The sequence below is a fragment of the Pholcus phalangioides genome, unplaced genomic scaffold (assembly GCF_987345545.1).
Source record: "Pholcus phalangioides strain wild (caught in Gottingen) unplaced genomic scaffold, Ppha-v1.0 ptg000039l_1, whole genome shotgun sequence".
NCBI lineage: Eukaryota > Metazoa > Arthropoda > Arachnida > Araneae > Pholcidae > Pholcus > Pholcus phalangioides.
The window spans coordinates 7,294,544-7,318,965 of NW_028301625.1; the positions used below are offsets into that span (position 1 = coordinate 7,294,544).

Consider the following 24,422-nt stretch of genomic DNA (forward strand, 5'->3'; position numbering starts at 1 on the left):
ATCAATCAACTGCTTTGACAAGGGGACATCAGTAATGATTAGTAAGGGTCAATTCTAAGCTGTGGTGTAGCAGGGAATTTTTCTCTTATAGAGTTGTGAATAAATGGAATAGCTTACCTCCGAAGATCGTGAATTCTAACACAATTCACATATTTAAAAAGAAATATGATAAATATATTGGGTTGAAGCCAGGGCCGTCTTAACAAGGCCCCTGTGCTAAGTGATTTTTCTGAGGCCTTACCAGGCAAATTCACATGCATACTGCTCGAAAAATTCAAGTATATCTCATTTTTGTGTCCAGGCCGTGTCCAGGTGGGCTCATGTGTTAAGACACTATCTATATCTAGATGGGACAACCATAAATATTTTTTATGGGTAGTGTATTATATTTTATCATGTACATATAGAGTTTTTAGTTTTTATAATTTTATTTTTAATTAGGTTGCTGTATTTCAGAAATATATGACATTCATATTTGTTATGGACATCTTTTTGTCAGCCATCTCATTGGGTATTTTCCCTGTTGTGGCCTTGTATCTCTATTTGTCTAAATATGTGAATCAGAATGAAATAGTAGTTTCCACTATAGCAAGCATGTTTTGTCCAGGAATTCAATAACGATAATGGAAAATCCAGCATTTACTTATTGCTCTAACCTGATTGTTGCTAGCCCAATATGAAATACAGATAATGTGCTGTTTTGTATTTTTTTTTTGCATGCTTAGAGATTGAGGAAATATGCTGTCACACTTGTATTACAATATCATATTTTGTAATACAATTTCCCACCCTGCTGATTTAAATCTTGAACACATGATCAACGAATACAAAAATACTTCACAATCAACTAATTTTTCTACTCAGCTCATCTAATTTATGGGAAGAAGTATGCTCAGTATCAGAAATTTTTCAATAAATCAAGATTTTTGGTGCCAAAAGCAAACATAAAGTTGGAATTATCTGAACGTACTTCATAAAACTAAAAGGATACTATAAAATCCAGAGAACTGTGAAATTATCCAGAATCTGCGATTCGAATTTCCTGGCATGATAGAAAATGATATTTTTTTCATGCTGATCTCCTTTGCTGTTTCCCAGCATGCTGGCTAATGGGGAATATGGTAATTGATAACTTTTCCTTTCCAGCTTTAATAAGTTGAACTGCAGTAGAGTCTTCAGATAATTCCGATTTGGGAATTTTTTGAAATTCCTTCTTAAAACCTCACTCTATCTGTTTTTCTCCAAAAATAGGTTTTGTTTCATTTTTCCTAGGAATGCCAGTAATTTTAGTTTGAAGAGGACATTTTGCCATAGACTAAAGGGATAGGTGGAGATAACTTGAAAGGCTGGAGGAAGGACACAATTATGATGTCAATTCATATCATAGGCATACCCAGAATTTTATTAAGGAGGGGGGGGGGTGATTTCAAATTTTTTTTCCTTCTGGAGGGAGGGGGTGCAATTTTTCCTGCAAAAAAATAACACTATAATCTCAGCTTAAGGGTGCGGGGGGGGGGGGGGTGAAGAACCCCCAAAACCAGGGGCGTAGTCATAAATTTCATTCAGGGGAACCAAAGTGATAAAACAATATATTTATTTGGCCATCTTTTTCCCTTTTTTTGCTCATTTTCTCACATTTCGAGGGACCAGACTCCCAAGTTCCCCCTCGCTACGCCCTTGCCCAAAACACCCCCTTTGCGTACACCAATGATTCATATATATACATATAAGATTAGATGGCTCCTTCGTTGACACTGGGTGGGGGGACATTGCTCCCCCATATCTCCATCCATGATCAAAGGGGTCTCAATCATCATGCAGGAGTCTTCGGTGGGCCCTCAGACCAGAAATTTTTTGCACACTTCTAATTTATAGTGCAAAAAATCAAATTTTCATACCAGGTCCAGAGGCTGGAGCACATGTTATAAAGAGGACATGGGTCTTGACAGCTCTAATCTAATGAATTAAGCCAGTGAATCAAGAATTAAAATGGTAAGAGTATGTACAAATACATAGGTCTAAACAAAACAAGTTAGAACAATTTTGATCAGATGAGAATAAGTTTCAACCAGCCCGGAAACCCAGGAATGAGCCTTGTATTTCCTTAATTTTTAGTACATACTATAAATCAGTATTTCTCATTTTCCTGGCTGTTGCCAATACCGGGCAGTGAAAATATATTCATTATCCTTTCATTGCTGAAAACATTTCCACAAATAATTAATTGGCTTTTTTCACTATTATGGAACATATTATTTGAATTTTTCAGTCTAAAAATCATACAAGGGGAAAGATGAAAAACCTTCTTACAGTTCCAGCACAAAGGCTTCCAGCTGCAAATTATAGAAATTTGGAGGATCCCTTTTCCCCATCACAATGAAAATCATTTGTTTTGTTACAAGGCCCCAAGGAAGGGAAAATTATCTTTGCCCCCTCCTGAATACTACAATCAAAAATACTGAAACTAGTATTTTTGATTGTATTTTTTTTTTATTTTCACAATTTTGAGTATCCATCATCATGAAACCTGAACAATACAGCAGGGGAAAAAATTGTTTTTCCATACTCTCTGTCCCTCTTTCCCAAAAATATCCTACTGCTTCAGGGCTCTCTGTTGCCAATCAGATGACCCTGTTGTTTGCATGTTCAGTGTTTGCCATTATCGGCACAAAAAACTCAGTACCTATAGAATTCCGTGGAGACTGGAAAAACATCTGTGCTACTAAGGAGAACAATTGTGAGTGATTGGGAATTTCCAGGCAATAGAAAACCACTTCCGACCATTATACTTGCTATTTATGACCAGTGATAAAACCTCAAGCAGTCCTATTATAATGATGAAGTATGTATTCACCTGTTCTCAGAAATGAACGAAGCATTTTACATATTTGTGGCAAATGTTAGCGACTAGTCAGTGAAGTATCTAATACAGAAAATATTGCGTTTTGAATCGGTCATCAAAGTGCACATAACTACAGGTGTGTGTGTGTGTGTGATAACACACACTATTTTATTTGCAAGAACGCAGTGAATTACGCTGCAAGAGTTTTCATTTCGATTTTTTTTCCAGTGTGATATTTTTCATTTTTTTAAATGACAGGTTCACAAATCAAAATATTTTTGTTAAAAAATAGAAAAAAGTTTTCAAATTTTAGAGTAGAAAAATCACGTGCTCAAAAGGTTTTGAAATTTATTAAGTTACACACACAATTTAACATAAGCATATTTATATTTAAGCATATACTCGAAAGAGTCCAAAGCTGAACAATTTTCTGCTCTTCAGCTGACTTTTATGGTGTTAAAATATAGACAATTTTTTTTTGTATTATTACCTTCTTTCCAGCTGAGAATAAAAAAGTTGATCTAAAAAAAATATATATATTTCACACGTAAAAGTGCTAAGTAGTAAAATTATTAAAAGTGCTAATTAATAAGTGTTGCATCGATGTCAGCACAAATTAATTTAATTGCCCACTGTGAATGAAAACTTTTACAAACTATGCAAAATTATTCTATGAAATTGAACATTAAGACGTTTTGATTGATTTGCAATGAATTAAATTTTCTAATGAGGCAGAGGCACAGAAATGAAGAAAACGTTGAGAGGGCTGAAAGTTGCCATTTGTTCCATATATATGGGCTCAAACCCTTATGCAGGAGAGGGAGTGGTGTGTTACAAATACAAATACAACACCACAACAGGCAAATGCCCAACGAGGTGGCTGAGAAAAAGATGCCCATAAGAATACTTATGGTTGTCTTATTGTAAGTATGGATAGCTTCTCGATTTACCACAACATGTTTATAATATTTCTTTTTAATCGTGTCAATTGTGTTACAATTTACTGCCTCGGGGGGTAAGCTATTCTATTTATTAACAACCCTATTAGAGAAAAATCCCTGCGACACCATAACCTCGCATTGTTTCTTACCAATCGATACTGGTGTCCCCTTGTAACAGGAGTTGACTGAGGGTGTACTAATAATTCATGGTTCATCCTATCCATTCCGCTGAAAATTTTGAACACTTCGATCATATCTCCCCGACACCTGCGTTCATCCAATGTAAACATATTCAAAAAATGAAGTCTCTCTTCATAACTCAAGCCCCGTGTGCCAATAAAGACACGCGTAGCTGTTCTCTGCACCCCTTCAATCAAGTCAATGTCCCTCTGTAGGTATGGTCTTCAAAACCTTACAGCATACTCTAGTCCAGGACAAACTAAGTCTCGGAAAAGCGAAAGAATGGTTTTAGGAGAACGTGAAGAGACCTTTTTGAAAATGAGTATTTGAATATTAATTAATTATTGGGGGGGGGGGCTCCCTCTTAAAATTTATTGTGCCTCTCAAACAGTCTCAGTACCCAAGTTCCAGCACTTATGCAATGACGATGCTTGCTGCAGTTGTTGATGAAACGCTTCGTTTATGTTTTGACTTTTGCACGTTATTAAAACAATACCAAAAGGAAAAAAAGTCTTATCAGTAAGATAATAATGGTTTCAACTCATCAATTTATTGAAAGGATTTTAATTAATTAAAGGGTTAAATTAATTTATTGCCTAATGCAGTTTCAATTAATCAAATAGTTAGCACGCAATTAAAAGGTAATCAGTTGTTCATCAATTATTATCTTATGAATGAGTAAACAACTATTCCTGACCAGGCCGTAAACTCTTAGAAATTTGATTCACCAGGCCGTGGTTCCAAAAAGGTTGAGAGCCACTGCTATAAATGATATACAGTAAAACCTAATAAAAAGTCGTCACTCCAGTTTATTTGTTGTTTTTCTTCAGGTGTGTCCAGCTTTCACAGACAACAATGTTATTAAACCCTCGTTTATTCGTCCCTAATTTCGGTTAACTCATCACCATGAAAAAGTTCCAGAGAGAGGAACAGAAAATTTCTATAGCTTCCTTTAAAAAAATAGCTTGTTAACAGCATTGCTATATGCTTAAAAGTCACCATAAAAGCCTTATGTACCAAAGCGGAACAGGTCAAGTAACGGAAGTTACGCTCCGGCAGTTCATTCACCGACTAAATTTTTTGGAACATTAAGGACTATTTGAACAAGACCCAATTTCTGCATGGGCCCCACTAATTTAGGGCTCCAAATGTAAACAAATTACCCTTGTTGAAAAAATATAAATTTTTTCCAAAGTTTAGATCTTCTAATGTGTGCTTCCCTACCTCCCAGGTCCTCTACAAGTTCCTCAAAGTGGACCCTGTGTTTGAGATCACTTTGTAGTTAGTATGTGAAAGATTACCTTGATAAATTTTACCAAGATTACTTTGTAGTTTTTTCATGAACTACTGATAAAGAATTAAAACGCTAGATTATCTAAATTAAAAATTACTAGTATATAAATCAAAGTGTACCAGTGTATTTTAACACAATAAGTTAAGTAATAAGAGCTCTACAAAAGGTAAAAATTTCAATTTTTTTTCCTTCTGCAATCTATAAATTTTCTTAATATTGTAATTTTAATTCATATTAATAAATGTTATATTACTTTAAATTTATACGATTTTCACAATACCGCACATTAAAACTGATGGCACTTTGCTGCTTAAGTCATCACTCCACTTAAGCCATCATAATTTTTCGATAACATGAGGTGAAGACTCTTATTGAGGTTTTACTGTATTTACCATAAAATAAATATAGGGAAGTTCTTTGCCTTCCCTACCTCAAAAGTTTTTTGCTATTGTTTTTCGGATAATCTGGGTTTTAAGTAATCTGAGGTAGTTTCAATCCTGTTCATCTAGGATTATTGTCTCTACTGAATGCTAATTTACGCTTCTGAATTCCACTCTTTTATCATATTCACAAGATTCTCACTAATGTCTTTAGTCTCTCTTTTTCAAGGCCTTCAAAATTGTTTGCAGATCTTTTGAGTACTTTATCAAAATATGTTTCATATGTTCTTAGGTGAATGATATTCAGTATACATTATAGGCCGCTGTGCGGTTGTGTGGACATTGTGCTGGCCTCTCGTCCTGAGGATCCAGGTTTGAACCCTGTTGACAGCACAGTGGTGGTCGACTGAAGTTGGTTTTCTGTGGTTTTCCAGCTCTGAGGCACGAATGCGAGCTGGTCTCCTATTTGAAAAAGTCTTTCTGCAGAGAGCAGGCAGGCCTACAACACAATACTGAATAAAAATGAATAAAAAAAATAAACATACACTACTCTGTAACTTGTAGGGGTTATTTCAATTCTTTGATGCAGAACTTTCAGGACACAAAAGTAAAAATAACAATGTGTTGAAGAGTCTTTTGATAAGTGCCTGCGCGCACGCGAGTAGCATTGTATTTAGATGCTCATCTACCACAGTGAAGGTTGCTATCAGGTCCCAGGTTCGAACTGGAGGAAGAATATAGATAACAAGAAATTTTCCCTAATGAGCTTGAGGCAACCACAGATAGATGGCACCTTCATTTCCAACCCAACTCGTTAATGGCAGTAAATTGTAGTATAGCAATATGGCCAGAGTTGGTGAATGGTGAAGTAGTTTTTTGATAAGCCTTCTTTTTCCATTGTTTTTATGACTTTTGTCCACGTGATAGGATTGTATATATAGTTTGTATTTATTCAGTGAAATATTAGCTTCTAGCCACGTAAGAGCAATGATTGAAATTTAACAACAATTTTGAGTCTTGAAGTCTTTTATCATTATATAGGCGTAATCACTGTTTGTGAAATTGTGTCTGTTTACATTTCATGTAGGTGCTACATAGTAGCCTTATTTTGTTCAGATATTTTTTTGTTCATTTAAAATTAATTCTGTGAATTCAAAATTGAGAATGCAGTATGGAAAGTTCACTTAAAAAGAAAAAAAAAGTTTGAAATGTCGAAATATAACAATTCACATTAAATAAACATTATAATGATGTAAATAAATAACAATATTTTTTTACGAAAAATAATTTTTATGTTGAGCTTTCACAATAATGCAATGATTGTACAACTGTGTGATTAAGGATTTTCAGTAGGGCACCTTCAATTTAATATATTTCTAAAGAAAAGTGTTGTGGCAGATGGCAGATTCAACAGGGTTTTGGATAAGCATTGTCCTAAACACACAGTACCTGCTTCATAATCATACATGAAAACATGTGAAGTAAAAATATCATTCATAACAAAATAAAAAATTGAACACAGTGTATATTTAAACAGTTATATGAATGGTATTGATTTATCATCAGATTTCCAGCCTAAAACCATCAATTTGATGAAACAATTAACTTAAAAAACAAATCAAATGACACCTTTAAAAAGATTCTTAATTTAGTTAGGCGGTTTATTATTCAGCTAGTATACTTTTTTAATATTTTAATAACGTGAAAGAAAAATCTATAGGTTTCCATCTAACATTTTGAAACTTGGGAGGTTTAGGACAGTTTATCCCATGTATCTTGTCAAAACCTCAACCCTGATTCTAACATTATTATTCCCTGATTTTAAGCCTCTTATTCCTGCTACTGATAATTTTCTAGTTACAACATCCAAGTCCACATGATTAAAGGTTCTTCTCAAATCCAGGAAGACTGTTATAGAATATTTATTGTTGTTGAATCCTTTATTTAAGTAATCATTTAATTCAATTATGACCATTTCTGTATTTTTTTGAAAACTATATTGTTTGTAGCAGAAAAATTTTGGATAGAGTTAAGATTAACTGCTTTTTCATATACTTTTCTATAACTTTTGAAAACACTGGAAGAATTGAAATAGGTCTGTAGTTTTCCAGATCATTTACATTACCCACTTTAAAGATTGGATTAACAATAGAATATTTTAATTCGGAATAGAAAAAACCCATGTAATATTGATGATTCTATAATATTTTTTATTACGTGATGATATTTGGAAAATTTTTAAACATTTCAGGAATTATTTTATCATATCAATTTGTCTTATTTTCTTTCAACTTAGAAATGATCACTTATAAATTGTTTTCATCGAGTTCTGAGTAATACATTGAATTAATAGAATTATGCAAACTATTTACTTATTCTATGCAACAAAAGCTACCATTTTCTTCCATATCATCCAGATTTCTTGTTATAACTTAGTTAAGACATGTTGGTGATAAGGAATGAGTAGGTAGTGGAAAACACAATACAACAGTAAAAGGATTCATTTGAAAACACCATTACAGGAATAGAAAGATTAAATGGTATAGTATTTTTAATGCTAATTTTCAGACATTCTACAGTAGTATTTAACTTTAGGTGACTTATCAATAAACACAGATGCAGAAAAAAGGTTTCAGAGTAAAAATCAATTACAAAATAACATTATAATACAGTGAAACATATCTTTTTTTTTAAAGTTTACAATACACAAATACACACATGAAATTGAGCGTACACACAAAGGCATCTATGTGGCTCCAAGAGACAATTGTCCTTCCAGGAAGCCTACAAGGTTGATATCTTCTCTGTTTACATAAGCAAGAGAGAGAAGAAAGAAAAAAAAATTATAAAATAAAATAATTAAATAAAAAAATATATTATTATAAGTGATCATCATCATCATCATCCATTTTTAATCCACTGCTGGATGAAGGTTTCCTCTAAATTTTTCCATTCTGCTCTGTCTGATGCTTTAGCCATCCAGTTGACTCCAGCCATTTTCCTGATTTCTTCAATCCATCTTGCGAGGGGACGCCTTCTCAGATGTTCAACACCATGGGGTACCAATCTAGAATACTTGTGGTCCATCTATTGTCCTGTCTTTTTGCAATATGTCCAGCCCATTTCCATTTCAAACGTTTAATTATTTCCATGATATCATATACCTTTGTGTTGTTCCTTATCCAAGTGATTTGTTTTCTGTCGCTCCTTGTGATGCCTAGCATACATCTTTCCATGCTCTTTTGTGTTGTCTGCAGCCTTTGTATCTTGCTTGTGAGTGTCCATGTTTCAGCTTCATAAGTCAGTGCTGGTAGCACACATTGGTTAAAAACTTTTCTTTTCAGGCATAATGGCATATGACTTTTCAGAATTACACAGTTTTTACCAAACCCAAGTAGCACAAAGATATAGATCTATATCGAAAAATTTCAGTTTCCAATATTGATCTATATTGGGCCATGATATCGTTCTGGCTAAAAAAGGCATAGTCAGAGATAAATAGATCTATATCGTGAATGTGTGATATATGCAAATACTTCAAATTTTGGACGATAGATGGTGCCTTTCAGAAGAAATAAAAAAAAAGTCTGTAGTTTTCCTGTAGATGGGTTCAATCCCATGTACCCTGAATTCTTCCCATGTCTGACTCTGTATCTTACCAACCCACCACAATAGCACTGGCTGGAAGATGCTATTATATACGCTGACCATATTTCCTCCAGAGAAATACGGGAAATTGAGATTCCAAATACGGGACATCGCCAATTATCGCCAAGAATGACGCCAAAACCGAACAAAGTTGCCAAATATTGTTGAATTTACCGAAAAATCACAATGGCGGGTAATGAAGCACTACTGCAAATTGCAGTGGATCAAAATGAGTTCCACAAGAAAAACCTTCACCAAGACAAATGTGGGAGATTAATATTCTCATTTATAGTTGTAATTATCATAATATAGTTTGAGTTGAAAAAAAATTTCAATCTTTGACTTCAATAAAGAATAAAAATTCAAGTTGGCTTCGTGGAAAATACGGGAAAAACTGGGACACTTTTGCCAAAAAGTCGGGACGGCCAAAAAAACAGAAAATACCGGGACTGTCCCGGGAAATACTGGACATATGGTCACCCTACTCATACGGGAAATTTGAAGGCACACAATATGTTGATACTTATATATTAGCATATTGTGTGTCTGATAAATATCTTTGTCAGGTTCATGATATAGATCTATATCATGTTCAGGATATAGAGCTGTATCTCCTAAGATAGATGTATATCAGGTCGATATCGTGAATCTGATATAGATTTTTGTCAGGTTGACGATATAGATCTATTTATTTGAAACTGTATTAAAATAATTTATTGTTCCAAATTGTTGTCCTTCAAAGTAAAGATTATTCACATGGAATCAAATACATATTCAACTGAAAAATTAAAGACTTGATCAATTAATATAAGTAATTTGCACCATATAGGATGAGATTGTTCTATATCATATTTAAGACATCTGATATTCCTCTGTTGTTTCAATATATAACGATATGGTCCAGATATTGTACTATATCGTTGTGCTACTGGGAAAGTGCTCCATCCAATCCTGATCCTTCTGTTTATTTCATTAATGATTCTGTTGTCCATGGTAATTTCTTGTCCCAGGTATACATAGCTTTCTACTTCTTCTATCTCTGTGTTGTTGAGCAAGATTGTCCTCTCCAATGCAAAGGGGTTGAACATATCTTTAGTCTTTTGCACATTCATTTTAAAGCCCACCTGAATACTTGCCTTTGCCAGTTCTTGTATACTTTCTTCTAGTTCGTCTGGATTACTGCTGATAATAACAATGTTGTCTGCAAAACGCAAATTGGTTGAGAAATTCTCCATTTATTTTAATTCCTTTCTCATCCCAATCCAGTTTTCTTTTAGGGTATTGGTTAAAGTTTTATTCATCGTGATGACATCTTGTCCATCCTCAGTAGTGTTATATGGCAAATCAAATCAATTTTTCAGCTCCAACTGGAATTTATATAGATGTTCGTGAAGCTTTGCCATATCGATGATAGTTTTTGTATTTTTGATAAGTTTCGCTCTTTCCAATTTAGTGTTATGCCTTATTCTACATCTCACCAGTCGATGATCATTTCCTGTATTGAATTTGTTGAGAATACTGCAGTCTTTGATCATATGCTTCTTATTAGATAGGATGTAGTTGATCTCACTTGTTGTTTCAGTTGGGCTTCTCCAGGTCTACTTTCTTTGGGGTATCTTCTTAAAAAATGAATTCATGATGCATAACTGTTTGCTCTCTGCAAATTCGACGAGTCGGTTTGCTGTATTGCTTCGTACACTGTAGCTCTGACTTCCAATAGAAAACTTTCACCATTTCTTCTCTCTCCAATTCTGGCATTGAAGTCACCCATTACTATTTTGATATGGTCTCCTTTGCTATGCAGCTCGTCTAATTCTTCATAAAAGTCTCCTACTTCTTCCTCAGAATAGCTTGTTGTTAGTGCATAGACTTGTATAATCTGTATCCACTATCTGCTTGATATCTGCATAACCAATTTTGCAACTCTATCAGATGTGCTATCTAACTCAACTATGTGATTTTTCCACTTTTTATGAATGAGAAATCTTACTCCACTGGTACTAAGTGATACATGCATATATATATATTAGTTCTATTTGATATATATATATATTTTTTTAATTTGAATATTTTCATTTTTTAGCCGCCAATTTAAACCAAAGTACATGACAATGTTATTAGGTTTTCTATTTGCATGAAGACAAAGTAATGAGATAAAACTGATCAAAATAAAAAATATAAAAAAGGCAATTGTAATTTTAAAATTGTAAAGGTTTTCCAAAAAGCTCAAAATTCTATATATTGTAGGTGATTCAGTGTGCAAAACATAATTTATGTGATAGTGTCTTGGTATGTTATTAATAGGATATGTGTGTGCATGAAAATAAAAAAAAAACAATCTAAATATATATATTTCATAATACTAGGAGATTATCATTTTCACTATTTCAGACGTTTTTACTTATTGATATAGTTCATACTTTTTGTTAATATTGTTAGTTGTTTGGTACTCCGATTGGAAAAAATTCATTATTTTAGGTGCATTGAAGGAGAAACTTTTTTGAAGAGATGTTTTTCAGTTTTTGGTATTTGATATTAGTGTTTAAATTGTACAGACGTTCTATTTGTTTTTCTCTATAACCATTCATTGTTTCTTGTTAAGAAGTTAATCATTCTGTAAATATATAACTGTCTGATGTTGAAAGTATGACTAGTTATTTTATTATTGTTTTCACGATATGTATCCATTACCATAAGTCTTATTTTATTATAAATGTTTAGTTTTTCAATGTTAGTTTGGTATGCCCCTCCTGAAGCACATAAGTCATAGGTTACTTTGGAAACAACCCAAGCGTAGAAAATATCTTTTAAAAAGTCTGCTTCTATTAGGCACTTCAATCTATATATCATGACTATGTGAAATCTGAGTTTCTTGACAAGTTCGTTGCAATGAGTGCTCCATTTTAGATCATCTTGAATTATTATTCCTAAATATTCATATTCGTAGACTCTTTTGATCACTTCACAATTACAGTTATGTTGTTCCTGTGGGTGACACACAGTATGTTGATTTCAGTGTCATAATGAACACTTCTTGTTTTTATACATTGATATTTAATTTTTTTTTACTGATGTTCAGTTTAAGTTTATTTTTTGTCATCCACTCATTGTTATTTCTGAGATCATTTTCGGTTTTTATTAAGAGATTTGTTATATCATCATATCTTCTATATATAATGCTGTATTGTCTGCGAATGAGACTAGTTGTCCGTTCCGGTGCATTTTGCAAAAGTCATTTATGTAAATTAAGAATAATGTGGGTGCCTGGGAAACATTCATTTGGGTTTCGTGGTAATCACTAATTTTCTTATTTATAGTAACTGCTTGGTGTCTGTGTAAGTAAAAAGTTCTAAACCATTCAAGTACTTGTCCCCTGACTCCAGCCTTATGTAATTTTCTTGTTAATATATTTAAGTCGATGTTATAGAATGCTTGCTTTAAATCCAGATAGACTATTATGCAATATTTGTTATTATTATAACCATTATTTAGATAATTGCAGAATTTTAATATAGCCATTTCAGTATTTTTGTTATGCTGGAAACCATACTGATTGGATGCAATGAAGTTGTTATGGTTTAAGAAGCTAATTAGTTGCCCATTCATATGTTTTTCAATGACTTTTGAAAATATTGGAAGAATTGACATTGGGTCTGTAGTTAGCCATATTGTTAGGATCTCCTTGTTTGTAGATTGGGTGCACGAGGGAGAACTTGAGTTCAAATCTTAAAAATGACTTTTACTTACTGAAGAATCAATTAGGTTTTTTGTCAATGTCAATGTGGTACAGTGCAATAATTTTCAACATTTTTGGTGTTAGCCTGTTATACCCACTTGATTTATGTTCATTTAAATCATTCATTAATCATATAAAATGGGTATTTCGATTTCCATGCTGACCATTGAATTTGAAACATTGTCATTGCCATCTTCATACGTGTGTTAATTATCTTCTCTATCTAGGTTTCTTGTAACAAAGTCTATGTTGAATTCATTAGCTAATATTTTTGAATCTTGGTGATTTGGAAGAATTTTATTTGAATTATTTTTGTTGAGCAATGGAGCTGTTTATATATTTCCATTGTTTTCTTTTGTCTTTATGACATTCAAAATTCAATTTTTTTTCTTTGATATTCACATTTGGCTTGCTTAATTTAGTTTTTCAGTGTTTTATCATAGTTTTTGTATATTCCATTTCATATGTAAGTATACCAACTTCACCAAACACCAACTCTGACCATATCGCTATATTGCAATTTACTGCCATTAATGAGATGGGTTGGAAATTAAGGCACTGTCTATCGGTGGTCGCCTCAAGTTAGTTAGGGAAAATATCTTACCTATATTCTCCCTTGGGTTCGAACCTTTGACCATGACAGCAACCTTCACGGTGGTAGATGAGCATCTTACCACCGCACCACTTGGGCATTATGTAAGTATACCTGGATACTTTTTGTGTTTTTTATATAATTTTCCTTTAATGTTCATTTTTTTTATGAGATCTTTAGTAATTCATTTATTTTTACGTGTTGATTTGTTTGTCTTTTTTCTAGTCTACAAGTCTGAGTTAAGTGTTATTATATCTAAAAAATGTTTATATTTTTGATGGATTTCTTTCTCATCACAAACACTTTTAAAAGAGATATTTGATATAAAGTTTTCAAATTTATTTTAATCAATTATGGTTTTAGTACAATAATACCATTTGTGACCTTTTTAATATCTTGAAAATCAATATACCCTAGTATTAGATAATAGTTGGTTGAGTTTTGAGCATATTAAATTTTTGGGTAGTATTTTTCTTCGTTCTATAAAAAAACATGATCAATACACATGTGCCTCCTACTTCAGTTTCTCTAGTAATAGATTCCTGTAAAGATACAAAGCCACTAACAGCCATTATATTCAAGTAATTAGAAATTTCGTTGTTGTTGTCAAGTATATTTATATCACCAACAATCAACATGTTTTGTCTTCTAAGCTCATCATTAAATTGGGATATGGTGAATGAATGCAATCTATAGAGTAGTAACACATCATCATGATCTGGGAAGTTTATCCATACACTTTCTAAGACACTGTATGAGACAGAAACCTGTTTAAACAGGAATGAAAATATAGTCTCTTCAATAATTAGTGCTTTGATTTGCACCTTCATAAAACAGAAATCGGTCTAAAACGGAATATTATTTCAGTCTCTTGATATTTCGTCTTGCACAGGTTTCACTGTAATAACTAATAAACTTACTTTGAAAATTTCTGGAAATGAAGGCTTGCTCACATCTACAATATAAATTCTATCACTGTTGATTCCTGGCATTATAAAAAAGTTTCTTTTCACTTTGCAATCCTTGCAGCTACTACATGCATTCCAACCAGTGTGATGTAGTTCATCGCCTTTATAAGGAACATTAAGCCTATGAATGATCTGCAATTATATAATAAAATTATAAATTAAATGTACAATGGTGAAACAATTAAGTGGATTTTCACACAAGTTAACTGAAAAATCCACATGAAATTACAAGGTTAAGATTTTGCAGGGACAGTAGCAAAAAAAGGTAAAAATAAAAGTTAGGTACTAGATATAGAGCACAATATCAATTATTGTAGTCACACTTTTGTTGGTTATAGTTTCCATCATTTCCTTTGATATCTCCCTATGAATTGTTAAAAATGTAGGACACTTTCAACTGCTTTTCGAACAGGTAGATTGTATCATGGGCATAGCAGTTCCAGCTTAGTACTAAAAAGCTTATTTTTCACAACAGAGAGAAGGGAATATCATATCCCACGTAAAGAACTTTGCGATTGAGTCATAGATTTTTCCTTTTTTTCACCCTTAAAGTTGTCTTTTGTGAATACTCAGTGCCATAAGCGAATAGTTATGACACAGAGGACGCATGTGGATGATTTTTTACGTGGTAGAGTTATCGGTCGCCTGGAATGTGGGTGTACTCAGATGGAAGTATCCGAGGAACTTGGAATTGCCCAAAGTGCCATCTCTAGGCTTTGGCAACGATTCCAAGATAACAGAAATGTCAGTAGACGTTACAGTACAGGTCGCCCCCGAGTTACAACGCCGAATGAAGACCGGTATTTGGCAGTAACTGCCAAAAGAAGCAGAAGAGAGCACAGCATCCGACCTGTCTTGTCAGCTATCTGCAGCCACGGGTACCACAGTTTCAAGGCAACAAGTGTAAAGACGTTTGGGAGATATTGTTCTATATGCTCGCAGGCCTGTCAGATGTGTTCCACTCATGGCAACTCACTGTCGGCAGCGATTAGCCTGGAGTAGAGAACATGCAATGTGGACATCGTCACAGTGGGCTTGTGTGATGTTTTCCGATGAGTCCAGGTTTAGCTTGCAGTCTGATTCCCATCGGACTTTCATATGGAGAACGCCAGGTACCCGTTACCACCAAGACAACATCATTGAATGACACCGTTACGGTGGTGCAGCATTACTCGTTTGGGGTGGAATTACACTGGGTTCCAGAACAGATCTGCATGTTCAAACCAGAACCATGAAAGCCCAAATTTATCGAGACATCATTCTGGAACAACACGTACATTTGTTTATGAGTGCCATGGGCGCAGAATTTATGTTTATGGATGACAACGCCCGTCCTCACCGAGCAAACATCATAAACGAATGCCTTGAATCTGAGGATATAACCCGTATGGAATGGCCAGCATTCTCACCTGACTTGAATCCGATAGAGCATGTGTGGGACATGCTTGGCCGACGAGTTGCAGCCCGTGAACCATCTCCTACATGTGTACCGGAACTTCGGAGAGCATTGCTTGCTGAGTGGAGTGATCTTCCAGATCGATAATTTGATACTCAGGATGCCTAGGCATTGTACGGACTGTATTTCATCGCATGGGAGACATACAATGTATTAACCATCATACCAACCATGTAATAGTAAGTTTTTGTAAAGGAGATATTTTTTACTATAATTGCTCCAGGGAGCAAAAATCATAGTTTTTATGAATGGTATCATACATACACCATCGTTTTTGTTCTTTATCTTTTGTTTAATAAATGGGCTTTATGAATAAGTAACGTTTGTTTTGTTTCTGAACCTTTATTTGCCAGAGCTGGCATTATCCTTAATTTATGGACATGAGTGTAAATGCATTATTGAAAAATCAGAAACAGGAAAATATCATAATCAGCCTTAATTTATATAACCAAATTTGCATTTTGCTACGATTCATGTTTTTCAATCCTAGGAAATGTCTCATATGTTCATCTCTTTTTCTTTCACTTATTCTTGCAGTTGATGGCAAAAATAATAGAGATGTTAATTTTTTAGCTGAAAAGATTCAATTAAAAGGTATAAACTAGAGGAATAAAAATTTTATAGCTCTATGATAGTGCCCAATATTTTTAGAGGGACAAAGAAAAAAAATTGAACGAACCTTACCTAAATAAATAAAATTAGCTGAAATTTTTCCTACCTTGTCTTTCATGATACATGATTCTAAAAATTAATTCTGCTTTTCTCACCCTCTAGTGTATATTTTGTACCTCTGCCTTTTCATGTTCATGGGACATATGAAGAAAAACAAAATGTGCTGATTAAGGAATTTAAAAGGGTTTAAGCTGCGTGGCAGCAATGCTTTTTATTCTTAGGTCAAACTATTTTGCTTGCTTGAGAGGAATACTAGTCGATTACAAGAAAAGGAATTCATTGTAAAATATTGTATCTTTGTAAAGCTAAAGATTATCTAAACTTTCTCTATGAAGGTGCAAGTTCAAATTTCATATTTTAGCAATATCCTTATTTTGCTTTTGGCAAAAATATGGCGAAAAAAATATTTTTCCAGGGTGGTTTTTTTTTACCAAGTCGAAAAACTGCTAACCCTGCACAAAACTAAAGAACTTTTATATTAGGCAGATGTTTATCAATATGGGGGGGGGGGGACTATTTCACTACTATTCTCCAGAATCTCTCTCTCTAATCACATAGCTGCTTCATTTTTCTTTTCTTCACTTGGTAAAATTTATTTAAGCTTCCTCTCTACAGAAAGATGGCAAAACTGGAACTTAAGTTTACATTTAGCAAATGTGGGAAAATTGATGAGTGTTTTTTTTATTCCTGGTGAGAGACTTGTTTTTCTGATGCTGTTGGATACAAATGAACATTTTCAAGTTTTTCCTTTATACTGTTATTTTAATGCCTTGAGGACAAAGATGACTTCATGAGAGAAAAATAAATTGTGCTGTTTTTCTCAGGATTGGCAAGTTTTTGCTATAACGGAAAAGACCGTGATGAAAACCATGGAAATAACTGTCCCATCAAAAATGATTTTTGCCATATTTTTCGTATTTTCATCAGTGGCAAAAATTTAAAGAATTTAAAACTTGCATTTTTAGACTTAATTTTTCATTCATTTGTTAGAATACTTTTAGGGTTGGAACAAGTTTAGAGAACCTCAACTTGTTCTACATAGGTGCAACACTTCAAATTAGAATTTTTTTTTCCCTATAATCAGCTATTTCTCTTTTTGATCCCCAAAGTAGAATGTTTTGCATTGTTCTGCAAGGAGCCTTCAGCTGACTAGAAATGTTTCTGTGAAAAAAATTCCCATAATATTTTTTCCTACACTTTTCTTAAGAGGTTATTTCCCGAGATTGTTCTGCAGAAGCAGTGATTGTTCTGTGACATATGTCACAGTTTTTGACATATTCTGCATGCTTTGGGGCTTTTGATTAGACAAAAGAGTTAAACACACATAAATATGAATATAAAAAAACATTTCTGCCAAGTAAGTTACCTGTAAACAAGTTCTTTTAATCACACACACAAGCACGTCTTTTCTTAATGAAACCCACCAACATGAATAATAACACAGGGGTGTAATGAATATAGAGCAGTGTTTTCTGCAAAGCACTTACCTGAGGACCCCTTTAGTCAAATACAAAGGGAAACTACAAACCTAGACTTTGTGCCACATTTGCTTATGTTTTCATTCTAATTTCTGCTTTATTATAAAAGACATGGTGAGAGAACAACTTTTTAAAAACTACACATATAGGAGTTTAGAAAGGAGAACAAATTTCTCAGAGTTGTTTCACAGAAGTAAGAGTGTGGAAAATTCCTGCTCAGTTCATTAGTTTTATAATGTCAGTGATGTTAGTGCTAAAGGGTTGGAGATAAGTGTGCTAGTAGCATTCTAAAGTACTGCTTAAGCTCACAGTAACTTGTTAAGATTTTTGTTTAGAAGTAAACTTTTTGTTTGAAATCTCTTGAAGCAAACATTATGGTGGCTTGTTATTTCAAACTGAGTCAAAGAAAATGAGATAATATGAGTATTTCTAATGATTAAAAAGGGATAGCAAAGTCATAGCAAAGTGCTGGAAATTTGACCATATATGAAGTAACAAAGCTGTCACAACCAGAATGAAAGTGCATTTAGAGAAGCCCAATATATGTTACTTGTATTTTTTGTGGTTATTTATGAAATTATAATATCTTCTTTTAAATAGCTCAAGTTGATAACCATGACAACGAAAATTTAAATTTGCCACCTTATAAGAAATAATAAGTTGTTTAATGAATGTGTTATGTTTGTGTACAAAAGGACAATTAAGAATTAAAAAAGCAAAGTTTTTTCTAGGAGGTGTAGCATTTTTTTATCTTTTTGTTGGTAAGGAAGACAAGCTTGTTAAAAACGTGGTTAAACAATTCAACATGAAATATGCACCACTTTGACAACATTAATAGGAAGATAAACAAATAAACAGGCCTACTGGAAACTGTAACCCATCAAAATTGTGGTTCCAACAATATGTTGATGATGTAATATATCTTAAATTTTTTCCATTTTTGCCACTGCCCTGGCAAAAATTCATTTTTTTAAAAAAATGCAACTCTAGTCCTTGTGTTTATGGGTATTATCTGGATATCACTGTTCAGCAACAACTAGAAAATGACAAGCATTTTTTTTACCATTGCTCTGATATGTTATAGTCAAGTAAATTGGTAAAACAGCCATATTAAATTTCAAGTCTATCTTTGTAATGGCAAAATGTCATTTTTTAATCTCTTTTTTATAATTTATAATTTCCTTTTGTGGCATCACTGGGGTTGTAATTTGACCTCTCAAATCCAATTTTGACCAGAACACCTTCCAAAAGTGGTCAAAACTATTGAGAAATAGTCTTAAAATTGATGTGATGATAGTTTTAACTGTTTCTTTTATATTAAATTTTACATTAAAATAAGTTTTTCCTTTTAATAAGCATCAGAATATTTTTGTTAGAAAACAAGATTGCATCTATTTTTTTGACCAAGGATGATTTTAACCATGCATAAAACCTGTTTGAATTGTCCTGGTTGATATCAGTTTTGACAATTTTGAGTGGTTTACCTGAGGCATCTTCAAATGGTCAAAACAAACAGCAACAGATTTTTTTCCATTATTTAATTTTTTTTAAATTCCCCAATGCTTTTTCATCTGCTTATAGATATTTTAATTTCATGCTATATTTTCATGCATGGTTATGAGGTGGATGTTTTGCACAGTTTAAGATGCAAGGGTTTTGGACAATATGCAAAAATAGGGCTGTAACTAGGCTGGGGCAACAGGAGCACTGCCCCTGGGCCCTGAGCTGAATGGGGCCCCACAAAAGTTTACATTTGTTTTGCCTAATAATAAGCATTTAAAGAAGGGCCCAAAGAAGGCACACTACAGCCTTGTGTAAAAACCATGGTTAATATATGCAGTAAAAGTCTGCTATAACAAGTACGGCTTATAACAAGAATCTCGCTATTACAAGTAATTTACATGATTGCATCATCCCAATTATTGAGTACGACTTATAATGAGAATCTCACTATTATGAGTAATTTGCAAGTGATTGTCAAAAAGCTAATGTTAAAGATACAGAAAATATCAGCTTATAGCAAAATTTGAATGTTTGTGCCCTGATTTAGAAATGAAAATCAGAACACATATTTGATATAACGACAACGGAAATTCTCGAAAAGCATGTTTTCTTTTCCCTTTTTTTAAGAATCATACCTAAATCGGATTGTGCAAAGACTGACAGTTTTTAAAAATCTCTCCACCCTATTCATAGATGTTCATAAACAGCGCATGTCAGTACTTCCCAATAAGATAAGAGGATCACATGCTGTATCTTATCTTATTGTTATCTATATAGGAGGTTGAAAAACACATTCTATCTGAGGTACGTGGGTTGGGCAGGTGGGCATGACCTCTGGTTTTGACATTGTTGTTATTTCTCTTGAAAAATCCCCTCCTCTTTTGGAGTCGTTCATAACTGGACACACGATAAACAGGTCTTTGGCTGATTACCCTGAAAAATGCAATCAATGAGCATATCAGTTGCAAATGTAACCAGTAGGCTTATTGGTTTTTTTCAAGTATTGTAAAAGATCTTTTATCAAACATTTATGTTGTAATCCCAGCCTTAAACATTTTCTCTGCCTTGAACGTTATTGGAAATTTTCACAGCGCAATGTGAATACTCCAGTTGCAGAAACTACTACATTCCACAAAATGTAAATTTTTTTTATACACAATCAATATATTTTATGTATATATATATATAAACACAGTCAAGTCTAGATGCATATTTCAGAAAAAGTAGTTCACAATAAAACGAGAAAAAAAAGTAAATTTATCTAGTTCGTTTTCCCCATTTATTTGTTTCTACAATGCAAACTAAAATTTGTTTATAACGAGAAGGCTATTATAACAACAAGTTTCCCTTTGATTGTGAACTGTCGTTATACTGAACTTTTATTGTATATGCTCTAGTTTTTACTATAATGGCCAAAACCTTGCCAACACCGACTTGTTTGATTATCCTTTGATTTTTGTCATGTTTTTTTATGGCTTGAATTGAATTTTATTCAAGTTAACAGTAAATATTCACTCAAATACAATTAATTATTTAATTTAAATTTAAATATTCATACTTTATTTCTTCAGTCATTAATTAAATTGGATTATTAAGGCAGTCTCATGTAACCTCTTTTTAAGAATTAATGAGAAAAATTAGAATTTTGAGTTTTAACCACTTGAAATGGTCAAAACTATCTGCTAATAATTTAATGACCAGTCCAGCTAAAACAACCCCTGGTAAAAACTGATACAACCCTGGTCATCACAATCATTTTATGCTCTCTGAGGGGCCAATTTCTTTCAGACCTACATATTACAGATGATTCCAAATGGCTGGCGACGAAAAACTACGTACCAACTGGGACTCTGAACTCACACCTGCATAGCAGACATTCTATGTATTAACCTTGCTGACTGCCAAGTGTCATTTACGATTTGCAGAACACTATCATTATTCATTGATCTAGGAGATAAAATTCTGTTGGGATACCCACTGACATTAATACAAAAAAAAAATCATGTTTTACTCCTTCAGTGGTTGGTGCTGTTACACTCAATGAGAAAGAACCCAAAAGATTTCTTGGCATACAACTGAAGTGGTTAAAAGACAAAACTTGGTGATTTGAATTTTCTATTAATCTGAACATTAATTCGAATTAGTAGGCTCTACTGTATAGTGACATCCCCAGTAGCACAACGGTATCGTTAGGATGGTGTACTGATACCGGTCTGACGTCACAACGTCAAATGAATATCAAATGTTGGAAAGTTTTACGAGTCTGATATCGAACGATATAGTAAAAATGCATTCACTCAATAAATGCCAAAATATATTCTTTTTTCTCTAAAATAGTTTTACGCTCATTTTTACAGCATTTTGTTCCGAAGGAGAATATCTTGCATGATAATTAGTCTCTTTTGAAACAATCCAAATTTCTCTGTCAAACTATGTCAATAAATGTATACCATTTCTACTTTGAATGGTATCGGTAATGACGTTGAATGATATTGAAATCTCTATGTCATTCTATATCGGTGTGCTACTCGGGATCCATGTGTGATAAAAGAAAGAAGAAAACTATTGGCTTTTCAAACCTACAGTAGAATATGTAGGGGAATCTGGGTCCAGATCTATTGTAGCTAGAAAATCTGGTTGACCTGTGTTCTTCCAATTGGCAGAAATGCAAGTTACATATGCCAGAGTTTCCCGTTTTGCATTCATAGCATGTAGTGGAGATGCATAACCAGGCCCTTGATGTTCGGTTTCTCCTTTACAAATAAGAAAGAAATTTATTTAAAAGATTATAAATTGATATGCAGTATGTGCAATGAAAAAAAAATTGGGAGTATATTGATATTTTTTTACATAATATATGTGATTTCAAAAATCATGAATGAAAATATTAAGGGTTTTTTTCTTCTCTTTCAATCTCTGATGAAGTACCCCACGTGGGAATAAGAAAAGAAAGTATAGGAATATATGCCAATTCAGAGGTGATTTAACGATGAGCATCATGGGCGCAACTTCTGAAGAGCCTACAACAAACCCCAACTTTACAGTTTTTTCTAATTTAAGAGGCCCAATATTTTTTTTCTGTGACCGGGTCTTCAATCCATCTCTGTGAAAACTTTTTATAAACCCTTAAATGCATAGTTTTGTACTTGTGTGAAGCATTTTTTAACTCTTGCACACAGATCAATTTAGAATTTAATGCACATATTTTGGAAAAAATTGTGGGAAAATGAAGTATAGAATACTGATTATACATTTATGTACCTATGTGTTTCTCTTTTAACCCTTAAAATGGAAAAATGTTAAACGTGAATTAAAAATTTGAGCGGTCAAACTAACCATAGGTGAGACTCTTTTTTCCCATTTTTCCACAAAAAGTAGCTGGGGCCAAGCCCATCACTTCCAACTTTTACTGAGGTGGGGGGGCAAAGAACATATACTCAATATATGTATATATTTCACCTTGTTTGCCCATATTTTTGTATTTTTTAAAGCCAGGAGGGGGCAATCGTCCCGCCTCTCCCAGATGACAAGCCTGACCAGGCGCCGATGGGCCTTGCAGGCTGAAAAATTGACTGACCCCTAAAATTTTCAATGTGTGATTGTTAAACTGGAGTCCGGGAACCAGAGCCGCAACAGATATTTTGTCATCCGAGGCAAGCCGGCATTTTGGCGCCCCTTGTAATGTAGAAGAAGCGGTTAAAGGGTGAATTCGGCACCCCCTTCTGGTTCAGCGCCCGGGGCACTAGACCCGCCTGCTCTCCCCCTAGTTGCGGCCCTGCCGAGAACTACGTTAAATTTATGCAATATTATCAATACATAAATTGATAATCGAAAATTAATTTATGCTTGAAATTATTTTTGAATACCAGTGCCGGCCAACCCGGGTGCCTCACAAAAATGAGATCCGGTTTGAGAAGTTTCTAGAATTTACAAGGGAGGACCTCAGAAAAACCACTTCGACCGGGTGCCCATGATGCTTTCAAGACGGCCCTGTTGAATACAAAGACGTGCACATCAATTGTATATATATATATATATATATTTCACACTTCCATAATATATCAATATCGTTTCACTTAAAACAGTCAGATCTCTAACACAAATACGCCGAAAAAGATAAATGGAAGAATGAAATTTATTTGGTATTTATTTCTAAAAGTAAAATGATAAAAACAAAACCTTCATTTAAAAGAAAATAATTGTACCCATTTTTTTTTTGGAATTCACGTTTCGAATTTAACAAAAACCTGAGCGATATTATCAACTTTTTGTGATTATGCAAGTTGCGTAATGCAACTGCAGTTTTAAAACACTGCGGGTCACATGGTTATACGATTACGGCCGACTCGTTGAAAACTTCTATGCAGCATTAGAGGGACCATATTTTCTCGAGGGAAATACGGGAAAGTTGGTTCGCAAATACGGGAAAATGCGAGACCTCGCTAATTCTCGCCAAATCCCGGCGACAATGCCAATTATGACACAAAACTAACCAAATTTTTTTAAAGAAGCTGTTTTTAATCCTCAATATTTGGAAAGATTTTCAAAATAAGTTCATTTGTGGTGATTCGATAATTCTAAGTATTTTGTTTCTGACTAATCGATTCAAATTTATTTCCCCCCACCAAACCTTTTTTCTAAAGGGAAGGAAAAAAAAGACTGCTATCAACAGAACATTTTCTCACGTTTGTTTAGTTTCACTTTGTGCTCTGAATGTCTTTGTTCTCTGCAA

At 33.6% G+C, this 24,422-nt stretch overlaps 1 protein-coding gene across 2 annotated transcripts in view; it reads right to left on the bottom strand.

Moving 5' to 3' along the window:
- The window catches only part of LOC149065517 (methanethiol oxidase), a 133,691-nt gene extending 109,639 nt beyond the window's left edge, over positions 1 to 24,052 (bottom strand). Inside the window, exons 1-3 of one of the 2 annotated variants that reach the window (XM_089253952.1) lie at positions 23,896 to 24,052; positions 22,274 to 22,443; positions 14,534 to 14,713 (exon numbers count right to left, since the gene is read on the bottom strand). In XM_089253952.1, the coding sequence (XP_089110078.1) occupies positions 14,534 to 14,713; positions 22,274 to 22,443; positions 23,896 to 23,899 (354 nt within the window). In that variant the 5' untranslated portion in view covers positions 23,900 to 24,052. Of the gene's footprint in view, positions 1 to 14,533; positions 14,714 to 22,273; positions 22,444 to 23,869 lie in introns of both variants that reach the window. The other variant, XM_089253953.1, reaches the window with a different exon arrangement.
- Positions 24,053 to 24,422: the final 370 nt, after the last annotated feature.